The 14,673-nt window shown below is 37.8% G+C and overlaps 1 protein-coding gene across 2 annotated transcripts in view; it reads right to left on the bottom strand.

Annotated features, from left to right (window-relative positions):
- Positions 1-14,673, bottom strand: part of BRCA2 (BRCA2 DNA repair associated) — a 53,975-nt gene that overhangs the window by 3,230 nt on the left and 36,072 nt on the right. Inside the window, exons 18-25 of one of the 2 annotated variants that reach the window (XM_079903289.1) lie at positions 13,825-14,179; positions 11,946-12,101; positions 11,698-11,842; positions 9,525-9,646; positions 6,828-7,026; positions 6,437-6,600; positions 6,207-6,345; positions 880-1,124 (exon numbers count right to left, since the gene is read on the bottom strand). In XM_079903289.1, the coding sequence (XP_079759415.1) occupies positions 880-1,124; positions 6,207-6,345; positions 6,437-6,600; positions 6,828-7,026; positions 9,525-9,646; positions 11,698-11,842; positions 11,946-12,101; positions 13,825-14,179 (1,525 nt within the window). The remainder of the gene's footprint in view (positions 1-879; positions 1,125-6,206; positions 6,346-6,436; positions 6,601-6,827; positions 7,027-9,524; positions 9,647-11,697; positions 11,843-11,945; positions 12,102-13,824; positions 14,180-14,673) is intronic. The other variant, XM_079903290.1, reaches the window with a different exon arrangement.

The following is a 14,673-nucleotide window of genomic DNA, read 5'->3' as shown; positions in this document are numbered from 1 at the left end:
CCCAACCCCCCGCCACGGACTGGTACTGGTCTGCGACCTGTTAGGGACCAGGCCGCACAGCAGGTGGTGAGTGGCAGGCGAGCGAGCGATCTGCTGCTCCCCATCGCTCGCATTACCGCCTGACCCACACATGGCCGCCCCGCCCCCTCCTCCCCCGCCCCCGTCCGTGGAAACATTATCTTCCATGAAACCTGTCCTTGGTGCCAAAAATGTTGGGGACCACTGCCCTACTTCATAATGTTGGTGGGAGAATTAAATGAGACAGGCTTAGAATGAGGCCAGACATACAGTAAGCACTCAATAAACTTTGTTCTCCTATTTGGTATTATTTCAAATCAAAAACAGGTATAAACTGTATAAAATATCAGATATAGAGTTTAAAATGTAAATTAAACAAAATTTTTTTTCTGGCTGTGCTGCATGGCATGCAGGACCTTAAGTTCCCCGACCAGGGATTGAACCTGCACCTCCTGCAGTGGAAGCATGGAGTCTTAACCACTGGACTGTCAGGGAGGTCCCTAAAATGTAAATTTGGATTCTAAATGTTATTAATTAATTACACTGCCAAGTGCTGTAAATCATGGGTAACTCATATAATTCTTGTTAACCAATTTCCAGTTTGCCTACACGGTCTATATATCTCTGAACATCCTTCTCACAACTTTTCCTAATTCAGTTCTTTTCAAATCACTCTTTTCTCCCTGATAGCTAGCTGTCACTCAATATCTCCTCAGGTTCATGAACAATTGACATATGATGAAAACTCAACTTACATTATACATCAACAATCCAATTTTCATAAAAGCTGCCACTTCCTTGACATTTGACTTGAAATAGGAAAATGCGAACATGCATGATAATGCTCAAAGCTAATTTTACCTCAATAGTATTTTTCATTTTGTGGAACGTTTCTCGAAAATGGCCCTCCTTTGGACTGGCAGAAAACATGGAAAAATCTCCAGCAAATAAAGTAGGAATTCCTGATTTGGACTCTGGTAGCCACTGGAGGTTGCTTGCAGCAATTAACATGTGAGGTTTAATAATGTCTTCATTAAGATCTATCCAAAACTTTATTGCCAATAAATTATGGCATTCATCTGATAAATAGACCAAAGGAGCAAGACCTAAAATGGAAAAAACAAAATCCAAAAAGTAGAAAACAAAAAATCGAACTTCATTTATGTATGTGTTAGATAAATTTAAAAATACAAGGAATCTCTAAATATGGCCATTCATTTTGGTATGCTAATGGTAAAAACAAATCAAAATAACTAAATTTAGAGAAAGCTCAGGATTTCCAAAACAACCTGTTGCTTATGGTGCTAAAATTTCAATGCAATATGACAACACATTCTGTTACAGAGGCCATGGGGAAGCAGGCAACATGTAAGCTGAATAATGAATAGGGGAAATTCATCAAGATGGGAAGGAAAAGGCCATTCTAAGCAAAATGAATGAATTTTTAGAGGTAGGAATGTTAAATGCTTTAGTGGATCAAGAATGTGAAACTGTACAGTTTAACTGAGGTATGTGGGGTGGTGGTTCAAGGCAGGAGGTTGAATGTTTTTTCAGGCATCTGAAGGAGTTTTGGTTTCATTTTCTAAGGGCCAGGGAGCCACCAAAGGTTTTAAGCTAGGAAACATCATGATTAGATTTAGGTATTGGAGAACTGGTATTTCAGGCTTAAGGCGGCACTTCGAAACTTTCTGATAGAAATTTCTTTCTCTCATACTTGATGTCAAAATAAAAAGAGGAAGAAATGTCCACCAAAAACATACAAATAAGGAATATCCTGATATAAAATTTAAAAGTTGGTGATGAAGGAAATAAACAAGATTGTGGACAGAACCAAACACAGGAGGGCTCAGCTTCTAGTCTCCTTCCCCATATTGGTGAAATGACACACATTTTAAGAATTCTGTTATCCTTAAATCTGAAGAAAAGCAAATAGAATGGGTATCCTTACTTTTTCTTCTTCTGATCAGAAATAATGAAAATGGCTATGGTGTAAAACAGGTGATCAAGGTTGACTGACAGGATAACAGTTGTGTTATGGGTTGAATTGTGTCCTGTAAAAGATGTTGAAGTCCTAACCTGTGAATGTGACCTTATTTGCTGACAAAAATCAAGTTGAGGTCATTTCAGTACATCCTAATCCAATGTCCTTATAGAAAGGGGAAATTTGGACACAGACACGCACACAGGGAGAGTGCCATGTGAAGATGAAGGCAGAGACTGGGGTGATGCATCTGCAAGCCACGGAAGGCCAAAGATTGCCAGCAAACCATCAGAAGCTATGAGTGAGGCACTGGACAGATTCTCACAGCTTTCAGAATGAACCAAACCTGCCAATGTCTTGGACTTCAAGTCTTCAGAACTGTGAGACAGTATGTTGTTTAAGCCACCCAGTTTATGGTTCAGCAAAGTAATAGGTGAGGTTACTCACTGAGCTAGGGAAAATGATCTAGAACAGAGTTAATATCTTCCAGGGATATGGAATATATAGTGGATAGGAACTGAAATACGCAGCCCTCATACAGTAACTAAGGGGGAAAATTGGTCTTGGGTACAGCAGAGAAAAAGTCAAGAACTGCAGTGGGATGCTGGCAAGTTTCTCCCATGCATCTCATCTCAACACCACAGTCTGCTGTGGGACCATGAGAACTAATCGCATGTCTGTCTCCACAAGAAGCCCAGGCTCCCAGTTCATCCTGCACTCCCCGGACTCAGTCTCCAGAGAGCTTTGCACATTGCCTCTTTGGACACCACCTCCGACCCCTCCCTTCTTAGCCTCACCTCACTCTCTTTGCTATCAAATACCTTCTGACGGGCCTGACTCAGGCCCTGGCTCTCTTCTCTATCTACTCCCACACCCAGCGACCTTATCCAGTCTCATGACTTTAATCATCACCTGTATGTTTATGACTTCCCAACTTACATCTTCAGCCCAGTCCATTCCCTTAGAACTATATCCAGCTGTCAAGTAGAAATCTCTAAGTAAATTAAGCAACTAAAACTTAACTGTCCAAAACTGAGCTCCTGACCTTCCCTGCACACCTGTTTTTCTCGTGGTCAGCCCCCTCAGGAAATGGCAACTCCATTTGTCCAGCTGCTCAGACCAAAACCTTGGCCCTCACTCCTTGATTCCTCTCTTCATCCACACTGTCCCTCTACCTTCAAAATACAACCACAGTCTGACAATTTCTGGACACTCCCATTGCTTTTGTTTGCCCCAAACTATTCTCAATTGCCTAAATTTCTACAATAGCCTCCAGCTGACTTTCCTGTTTGGAGTCTCATGCGCCCTACAGTCTATTCTCAGTATAGCAGCCTGAGTGATCCTGTGAAAACCTCATCAGGTGGTGTCAACGCCTCTACTTGAAACCTTCAGAGAAAAAGTTAAGAGTATATGCAAGGACCACGCCATTACCTGGTCCTTCACTCCCTCCTCCCAGCTGTTACTGCTCACTCCCTGGCCTCTACTAATACTTAAAGGAACCAGGGAGGATCCACCTGTAACATGACCTTTGTAATTGCCATTCCTCCTGCCTGGAATGTTCCTTCCCCAGATGTCCACATGCCTCTCTCCTCTAGTCCTTCAATTCTCATTCACATAACTTTGCGGTAAGGTCTTTCCTCACTTCCCTATCTAAAGCTACATTCCTCTCCCCTTCCCCCGATCCTGTCACTCCCGACTTAGTTTTTTTCCTTAGCCATACTAAGAAAACTATATGTGCTATTTATTTTGTTTGTGATCTCCCTCCTCGACCATAATGTAAGCTCCATGAGGGCAGGGATACTTGTCTGTTTTGTTCATTGCTATATACTTAGCATTTAGAAAAGTGCCTGGCACATAAAAGGCATTCAATACTGATGAACTGAATAAAAGTTACGCATCCTCTATAACAATAATATAACGAGTGGAGTCACCCAAGTATGACCAAGATGAAATAAAATGCTACAAAAACCATGTAGCATATTAACATATTACAGTCAAAGAACACCCCACAAAGCACTAAAACACAACTAAACAAAAACACGTTAAATAAAAAGAGGAAAAGAGCAAAGCAAAAAACAAAGAGCACATCCCATAAAGTAAAGAAAACTAGAAGAACAAGAAAATTTCTGAAGTCCTCAAAACTGATTCATGCTGTTGAACTTAATAGGAACATATACTCAATGAAATAAAAGTTTGCATATGGATATGGGATGAAAAATAGCCCGGCAAGATAAAAAGGAGACTGCAGGACCAGAGAAATAAACTGAGGACACCAGTATACTATCATAATGGGACAAATGCATGCATTACAAATAGCAAGGAATAAAACATATCAATATATTGCAGAGAATAAAACTAGTGACATAAAGGCTGGATATAATCATGGTGAATGAAGCATAATCCAACATAAGACTAACTGCTGTCCTTGAAGTAGAAATCCCAAAAATGAAATAGATTTATTCAAAGATGTTACAGAATTTCTCTGATACAAAGAAAGCACTGAATCTGCAGATTAAAAGGGCATCTGTGTTCCAGGAGAACTGTATACAGACTGCTTATACTAAGACATAGCTTAAACTTTTGGACTTAAAAACTTATTCTTCAGACAACTAGACATAAAAAGACAATCACCTAAATGGGGGAAAAATTAGGCCAGTCCCAGACTGTTCAATGTCAAAAGAGCAATTTCTACAAAGTTCTGAGGGAAGAAAGAAGCAAGAACCCATATTATTATGGCTGCCAAAATACAGTCTCAGAATTAGAGCAACAGGTTCAGATTTCAAACATATAAGGAACTCATGGAATATGGCACATTTGAAACCTTCGTGAAGAAAACATTGACAATAAACCTTAGCCAAGGAACTGAGGAAGGGAGAAACTGTGACAGGGCAGTTGATAAACAAGAAATCCACTGACCTGAGACCCTACCCTGAACCAGGCACTGTTTTAAGAGCTGAGGATACAGCAGTAGCAAAGTGTCTGCCCTTAGAGAGCTAACATTCCAGAAGAGGGAGACAAAAAACCCCATAAATATGTATTGTTAGTGCTGGTGGGTGCTATGGAGAAAAATAAAGCAGAGTAAAGGGGTAAAAGTGCTAGGCTGGGAGCAGAGAAAGTACAGCTCTTTCACAAAGGGTGCTCAGGGAAAGGCTTCTTACGAGGTTGCATTTGACCAGAGACTTTAAGGAGCCACGGGGGCCAGCTATGTGGCCGCCTGGGGAAAAGGGTTTCTGGGAGAGGCAGCAGTGAGTGTAAAGGCTCTGTGATGAAAGTGGGCTCAAGAATAGCAAGGAAGTGCAGTGGTTAAGAATCCGTATGCCAATGCAGGGGGCATGGGTTTGAGCCCTGGTCTGGGAAGATCCCACATGCCGTGGAGCAGCTAAGCCCGCGTGCCACAACTACTGAGGCTGCGCTCTAGAGCCCGTGAGCCACAACTACTGAAGCCGGCGTGCCTAGAGCCCGTGCTCTGCAACAAGAGAAGCCACTGCAATAAGAAGCCCGCGCACTGCAACGAAGAGTGGCCCCCACTCACCGCAACTAGAGAAAGCCCGTGCAGAGCAACGAAAACCCAACACAGCCCAAAAATAAATAAATAAATTAATTAAAAAAAAAAAAGAATAGCAAGGAAGGTGTCAACACAGCTGAAGGGGGATGAGGGACAGCGTTCTGGGAGGTGAGAGTGGTGAAACCAAGTGCTGAGGGGGCCTGGCACAAAATAATCAATAAATGGAAGGCTTTCGTGCTTAAGATGAGACATAGTTGGGCCTTTACACTTGCCTTCAGATAAAATCTATGGAACAAGGTATGGAAGGAGGAACGAGCAATGTCATACTGAAGGAATAAAATATAAATGAATTTGGCTAAGATGTTGGAAAGTGGTAAAGACTGAAGTAGGAGGTGAAGGCTTGATAGCTCAGTGAACTGCAGAAGATTATAATTATTTGTCTAGTAATGACTAATATGCAAAACATTTTCTAGCAATTTCTTTAAAATTAAGTAGCACAGAATGGGATGTAAGTTGTTTCCCTGTAATATTGTAGAATTGCTTTTCATTAAGAATCGAGGTTAAAAAAGGTTACTTTCAAGTCACTAGTTACCAAACTTACCTATTAGTAGCTCCAGTGAATCACAAGGAAGACAAATTTTAAAATATAATGTTTTTCAAAAGCATCAATAAAAAGCTACCATTAAATACACTGTGTATTACCTATTTTTTTCACAACAGAAACTACAAATCCTATTAGGTCCACCTCAGAACAAGGTGGCTGGAAGTCTGGATCCAATAATTTGTTGAAGTGAAGCAGCTCCCTTGGCTGATAAACTTGTAATAGAATTTCATCTGAAGCCTACAAGAAAAAAAAATATATCAGTATATGTAGATTCAATAAACAAATACACATCTATCAAAATTGAAAAATCATGATGAAAAATTTATACCGGTAGTTGTTGATACTGCGTTTTTTTTGTTGCTGTTAACTGTATGTTAGCTCTTTTGGATTTACTTTTAGATTTTGATGCTGCAAGATGATAGATTCTGTATCTCTTTCCCTCTGTTAAGAGAGAATATAAATCTGATGATGGACGCCAGATACTCAACACAACTAGAGAAAGAGGAAAAAGACACAATATAAGAAATGATAATCATTGAGAGTTCTTGTTTAAAAATAAATACTGAGGACAATAAAGGTCTAAGGGTTATATTATCTTTTGTGGGTACTGGTAGCCCATTTTTGCTCCTCTTAACATTTTATCTACCATTTGAAATAATTTTATTAATAATAATTTTTTAAACTTAAAATTGATAAAAACAAAAACTTTACATACTGACCTGAATCTTTTTCCTTTCTCTTACAGCTCGTGATACGCAGCTTCCACACAGGTGTAACATCTCTTGGTAAAATCTGTTCCCCTTGCTCAGCAGACTCCATAGCCTTCCTGAGTTCCACATGGATCTGGGCTTGCTTCTTATCATTTAACGTCTGTCTGTGATTATTCAAGGCTCTTAACTGCTCTTCACTAAAATAACCCTGTGTCCATTGAGTACATTGAGGCAGATGATTTTGGAATAAAAAGCAAACAAAATAGAAACAAACCACCTCATCTATTGTAAATGAATCTCTTTAAATGGGGTCAAAATACAACAGAATTTAGTTCACTTTAAGGATGTAACAATATAAAAATTGAGATTAATGTACTCAGCTTATCACATAACAAATATTTTCAAGTGACTTAAACAGTTTACTAATCTTTGTGACAAGTTTACCTAGGGCAGGGCTTCCCTGGTGGCACAGTGGTTAAGAATTAGCCTGCCAAGGCAGGGGACATGGGTTCAAGCCCTGGTCCGGGAAGATCCCACATGCCACAGAGCAGCTAAGCCTGTGCACCACAACTACTGAGCCTGTGCTCTAGAGCCCATGAGCCACAACTACTGAGCCTGTATGCTACAACTCCTGAGCCTGTGGGCCACAACTACTGAAGCCCTCAGGCCTAGAGCCCACGCTCCGCAATAAGAAGCCCACGCACCGCAAAGAAAACCCAACGCAGCCATAAATGAATGAATGAATGAATAAATAAATATGAAAAATTTACCTAGGGCCAAAACAACCCTTACTTATAAATATACTCTGATAATCATAATCATCAACACTGACATTATAAATGGTTAACATCTGAATGCCTATTATATTTGAGAAATAGATCTATGTGTGGGTAATGTATTAATTCATTTAATCATTACAATAATCCTATGAGGTAGGTACTATTCCTGTTTCCATGTGGTAGATGATGAAACTGAGGTACAGACAGAATAAATAATTTACAGAGGCATATAGGAAGGGGTTGACTCAAGGGGACTCATTCTTATCCCCCTATAGTATAATTTCATTAACCCTGGAACAGTAGATACAATTTAAAACAAATATGTACTACAAGCACTTCGCTCTGCCTCTACATTTCTCTCCCAATCATTTAGCAAACTGGTGTTTGAACGTCCTGGGAACCTCACCCAGTATTAACAAAAAAAAAATCAACCAAAAATAAAATAAATAGAAATCCTGACATATAACCTACTAGACTGCTGCTGACTTACCCATGTTAATACCCTAATCTATACTGAGAAGGGAGATTATAAAATCCCTGTGCCCTACAAAGGTCTTCCTAAATAGGCAGTGTTTAGCTTAAACATGAATTAAAAAAACAATATGTGATTTCAGAAGTCCCACAATACTAAACACTGTCACTGAAAACAAGTCCTCCTAACAGGGTATTTTAGAAATTGATGGCAATTTTTCCCTCTGAGAATGATTCAGTGACTCTCATAGAATCACATAAACTTAGAACCTTAGAGATAAGCTACTCTCAGGCTTTCCCCTGGCAGATGGCAGAGAGGAGGTCCGAGAGAGAAATCACCTGTCCAGCTACACAGGGGCAGAGCCAGGTCTAGAACTTAGTCCTCCAACTCTCATTCTGCCCCCTTTCTCCTTATAAGTAAATTTTATAAAAGGAAACCAGAATAACATTTTGTTAAATTTTATGGATGAAATTAAAACTATCTTCATAAGCTTCAACAAACATAAAGAGACAGAGGCAAATAATTTCTCAGGAGAGCATAATAAAGCCTTACAGACTTGTAGCAAGTATACTCACAGGCTTGAAACAGACTCACTTCCCACAGGGAGAATCTGAGTTGTAACATTTGGGAATATAAGGGAATTCTGTTCAGAATAGCACTGCTCACTCTCCGAGCAGAGTATTCTTTATTTTGAGGTCCCATTATTTAAGAAAGTTAAGGTTATATACAACATTTATTGTCATCAAATAAATGAGATTAATCAATAAACTGTTTTCCTAAAATTTCCCCTCCTCCCTATTTTGCAAACTAATCCTAGAATTTGCATTAATTAGATACCCAGGTGTCTAAAAATTTAGGAAGTAGCCTACCTTAATGTATGAAATGATACTCTAATAATAACATTTACATAGAACTTTGTTAACAGTACCCTTTACATACATTATCCAATTTGATCCTAAAACATCTTTTGTGCCCATTTTATAGCTCTTTCATATCCAGTTTGCTTAGCTAATCAATGGTTGAGCCATGATCTAAAGCCTATGCTATTTGTAACACATTTTTGTGCTTCTGAAAGTTTTCCACCTAAGTATCCTTAAGGTAGAGGATTATGAAATAAACTCTATGTAGGATCTGAGAAAGAGCTGAGAACATGGAAACTGAGACAGTGCTCTGAAGGTACTTGTTTTATCTTAAAAATAAGCAAGTTTTGCCTGCATTTTAAACCATATTTAATATATAAATTATTTAACCCTCTCATCCTCTATTTGGTACAGAAGTAGAAATGTAGCACCCTGGTTTGGTACATCACTGAGGACCCCATCACTGAGGTACACATCCCTTGGAGAAACACAGCATTTCAACACAGTGCTTCCTGTAGTGGCCAGATGAGTGACTATAGCTTTCCACCTTGAAGGATGAAGATTAGCCTCACTGTAGGCCAGCTTACTCTCTCACCTCAAGGTAACTTGGGTCTGGTGAATCCTTCACAGCTTCATAAAGTTCTGCACCATCTTGCAGAGCACGGACTTGCTGTCTTGTTAGTGCACGTGATGGTATACATCGTTCTGTTATATTTTCTAGGAAAAAAGCAACACTAATTAGCTGAACTATAAATTTAAGAACTCTGAAAACTAGAGAACTCAACAAAAAAAACACCCAAAGAAGGAAGGTTAAAAATAAACCACTTATCTGCTAAAAGTTCTCCAGGAAAATTTGAAACTAGTGTATTCATGGTTTAATAAGTTCTCCTACAAAGAGTTTACTTCATTAGAGCAATTTGTAAATTTCATGATTTACATGAAATTTACATGATTTACATGAAAGTGATTTCATGTAAGTAAATGATTTCATGATTCACTTAATTATGAGCTAGTGATAATTTTAAGCAAATCAAATATTGAGTCCCATTTTCCTGCAAATTTATTTAGAACATGGAGTTAAACAATGAAGAAAATCATGAGATCCACTTCCTAGAGTAACGGAAATAAAAACAAAAATAAACAAATGGGACCTAATGAAACTTAAAAGCTTTTCCAAAGCAAAGGAAACTACAATCAAGACGAAAAGACAACCCTCAGAATGGGAGAAAATATTTGCAAACAAATCAACGGACAAAGGATTAATCTCCAAAATATATAAACAGCTCATGCAGCTCAATATTAAAGAAACAAGCAACCCAATCCAAAAATGGGCAGAAGACCTAAATAGACATTTCTCCAAAGAAGACATACAGATGGCCAAGAAGCACATGAAAAGCTGCTCAACATCACTAATTATGAGAGAGCTGCAAATCAAAACTACAATGAGGTATCACCTCACACCAGTTAGAATGGGCATCATCAGAAAATCTACAAACAACAAATGCTGGAGAGGGTGTGGAGAAAAGGGAACCCTCTTGCACTGTTGGTGGGAATGTAAACTCATATAGCCACTATGGAGAACAGTATGGAGGTTCCTTAAAAAACTAAAAATAGAACTACCATGCAACTCAGCAATCCCATTACTAGGCATATACCCAGAGAAAACCATAATTCAAAAAGACACATGCACCCCAATGTTCATTGCAGCACTATTTACAATAGCCAGGTCATGGAAGCAACCTAAATGCCCATCGACAGATGAATGGATAAAGAAGATGTGGCACATATATACAATGGAATATTACTCAGCCATAAAAAGGAATGAAATTGGGTCATTTGTAGAGACGTGGATGGATCTAGAGACTGTCATACAGAGTGAAGCAAGTCAGAAAGAGAAAAACAAATATCGTATATTAACGCATATATGTGGAACCTAGAAAAATGGTACAGATGAACTGGTTTGCAGGGTAGAAATTGAGACACAGATGTAGACAACAAACGTATGGACATCAAGGGGGGAAAGCGACAGGGGGGGTGATGGTGGTGTGATGAATCGGGATATTGGGATTAACATGTATACACTTATGTGTATAAAACTGATGACTAATAAGGACCTGCTGTATAAAAAATAAAATAAAATTTTAAAAAAATAAAGAAAATCATGAAGAAATGCAGAACATAAAATTTTCTGCAATAAAAAAGGTAGATAAAAAAAGTAAAATTTCACATCCTTTAAGCATAAAACACTATAATTTTTATTTTTCAAATTGATGCCACAGGGAAAATAAGCTCTAGTTCCAGGTATAAAAACATAAAGATCAACAACTACAACAGCAAAAATGCAAGTTCTATTATGTAGATAAGGACACAGAGGAAAGAGAATGACAAACAGCTTGGGGAGAATAATTTGATAGTTCTTTCCCTTGTTGCTTTTCTTACTCTAATACCAAAAATTGATGCTACAAATACTTTAGTACTAAAGCTTACGGGCCAGTTTAATTAAGACTTCTGAAAAGTGCTGTAGGTATGTAATGTTTAATTGCCTAAGACAATTTGTGAGGATCTAAAAGCTCATTATGTTGAATAAAGATGTGATATTTCGGGGCCAATTCAATGCTTATCTGTTTACCTATGTAATTTTTTTTTTCAAATCAGAAAAAATTCAGAATTAGAAAAAAAAAATCTATTACTCAAAATAAAGACAATTCACCCAGTTAGAAGCCTCTAAAACTCTGAAAAAAAGATCTTGTAAATACAACTCATTTTACCTTCATGCTCTTCAAATTCTGCTTGAATTTTAGTGAACAGGGCTTCCAGTTTCTTTTGTTGGGCTTCTGCATATTTTGTTGCTTCCTTTTCTTCTTCTCTTTCATTGCGAAATATGTATAATCCAGATGATGTCTTCTCCATCCACTGTAATAATGTGTCAAACAGAAATACAGGGTAGGGAGCAATCATTCAAATTAATTGTCTCTAAAGAAAGAAATACAGAGTAAGTTTCAAGAATACATCATACCTGTATAGGGTATGCTCTTTGAATAATTATGTCAACACAACCAACATTTCCTCCATCGCTGAAAAGTGATGACAAGGGAAGAGGAAAAGGTCTAGGATTGGAAAAGAATCCGAGTTTGGCATACCAGCAAGCAGGCCGAGTGCTGTTAGCAGAAATCTGGACAAATTAATAAATTGATTTATAAGTTAAATATATACCTGTATTCAATTCTATTTCAGATTTTATGATAATTTTCCTGCTTCTAAGGCTGACACCAAATCACCTCATTGTGAAATTTCAGAATGATGGAGACAATCTTAAAAACGTCTTAGGAACAGATCACATAGTAAAGGACTGGGAATAAGACCAGCACTGAACTTAACAGAAACTATACCAGAAGCAAGAAGGTAACAGAGGAAATGTCTTCAAAATTCTGAAAGAATTATAATATTTCAACCTCAAATTCTATATTCAGCCAATCTTGTAATAAGATAAAAAAACCCTGCATGTTTCCTTTCTCAAGAAGCCTCTGGCGGTTGTGTGCCCTTAAAGCTAGGGAATACATCTAGAAAGGTATGGAATTCAGAGTATAGGGCTTTCTAACTCAGAAAGAGGTGAAAATAATTTCAAGAATAACTGTGCAGCATACATAGAAGATAACCAGTTCAGAACTGAGCAGGAACATGGAGAGATCCAAGGAATCTCCAAGAAAAAGAAATGGAACTGATAAAGGTATTTTAACATAGTGAGACAATTTTTATATGGCTCCTGTGTGGGAATGAGTTGGTAATAAGGATAAAGAAAATTAAGAAAGACAAAAAAGACAAGACAGTTAATAACTCCAGGGAAAGCAGTAAGTTGTAAAGAAAGGAAATGTAATCATGGTATACTGTATGCTGAGTTGCAAAAAATATTTTTCATAGTCATTATAACATAAACATTGAATACTGACTTCACTCCTCATCTTTCATAGCAGGAAGCTAACAGTTAATGTCTAAACTGAAGGTGAAAAGAAGACCTAACAGTATAAGCAAAAGAAATAGCCAAAGAGATTGGAAGTGGCTGCCTTTGGGGAGCATGAAGGGAGGTTAGGCAGGGTTGCATCAGTGACTGCTTTTGTGTATGTGGGGCTATATACCTTATTTTACTTGAGTTTTGAAATTATGCACATATATTGATTTGATAAAACAAAAATTGAAAGCCAGTGCAACTTTGGTATTCTAAGCAACATAAAACAAAAGCCTGTTTCAGCTTGACTAAAAGCAACCCAAGTTAATGACAAATTATCTCTTTAACTTAAAAATGATTGATTTATTAAAATGCTTTCCTGAATTACAGTGATCCAGAATACAACAGAAGTAAATTCTTTACAAGGTTACCTCAAAAGTGAATCTGAATGTGCAACATTAGCAGTCATTTCTGATAGCAGTATTACAGACTATTCAACATGACAAAGTCCTGTTATCTAGGTTTAAATCTACATAGAGATGAAAGGTGTACTTTAGTATTCTATATCCAAGAATCACTGAAATCTTATGTTCTAATCATACTGGAACAGAGATTTGGCCAAGTAATCACAGTGGAAGCAGAGCAATACTATGAGAACAACATGAGGGCTACAGGTACCAAAATCAAACATCCGGTGCAAATTTACTCCTGCTCTTGAACTTGCAACTGCATTATTTCAGCTCAGTAAATATCTCTGGCTTTCCAAAAACACAAATATTTAACTATCTGAGAAATATGCCACTTAAACTAATAACAGTATCAGTACATTTTCAAGAAACGAAGCATCCTTAATAGGCATAAGTAAATTTTAAAATTTAAATGTAAACTCTCTCTAGAATTTAACTGAATCAGTGACTGATTTTTACCAAGAGTGTACATTAATTTAATTTACCTTTAACATAAGAGATTCTGGGGCTTCAAGAGGCGTACAGGCATCAGGAGAGCCCACCAGCTCTGCTCCGTGAATTATGATCTTCTGACCCACAGTTAGTCTACTGTTCTTTAAGAGAGCTAAGAGGGGAGGATCCACCTGGGCCTTAATAGCATACCATCCATCTGTAAGTTCGACAACGGCCACTTTTGTGGTATCCATACTATTAATTTTACTGCTAGAAGTTTCAGATATATTTGTGCTTAATGAAATTATTTCAGAAACACAGAGAATAAGTGTTTTTGCAGCTGTGTCATCCCTTTCCATTATCTTTTTTATAGCTGATCTTCTGCTTCTATCAATTTCCATATCATACCTAAAAGGAAAAAAAAGAATTATTTTAGAAATTGTGGGTCTAGAATTTCATTGTAAAAAAAAGTCACCGAATAATTGAGAATAAAAATTAAATACCTTTATTGAATACTGAGACTGAAGAGAATTTAAAATTTGGTAGCTGGTAATATATTAAGTTTTATACTGCTAAAATATGAACTAAATATTAAAACCCCCAAAATGCAAAAATTCTTTACTAGCAATCCCTGAAGAGCCGATCAAATTAGTAATTCATATTCTTCTCATGTGCCAAGAGGTTAAGGAGAGGGTGGGAGAAGAGGGAAGCAGAGAGTGTATGAATGTGTGATTGCTCTTAAGTGGGGGCTGGAGGGTGACAAGAGAACTGCGCTATACAACTGAACAGCAGTGTGGGATGGCAGCTGTCACCAACAACTGGCTCTGATGTGCAAGTCACAGACAGCACAGAAGTCTGACCCATACAATATATGATTACTTAATATAGCGCTTTAAACTTGC

Source organism: Stenella coeruleoalba (genome assembly GCF_951394435.1).
Source record: "Stenella coeruleoalba genome assembly, chromosome: 18".
Classification (NCBI taxonomy): domain Eukaryota; kingdom Metazoa; phylum Chordata; class Mammalia; order Artiodactyla; family Delphinidae; genus Stenella; species Stenella coeruleoalba.
Note: the sequence above shows the minus strand (reverse complement) of the source record. Positions and strands in the feature narration are given on the sequence as shown.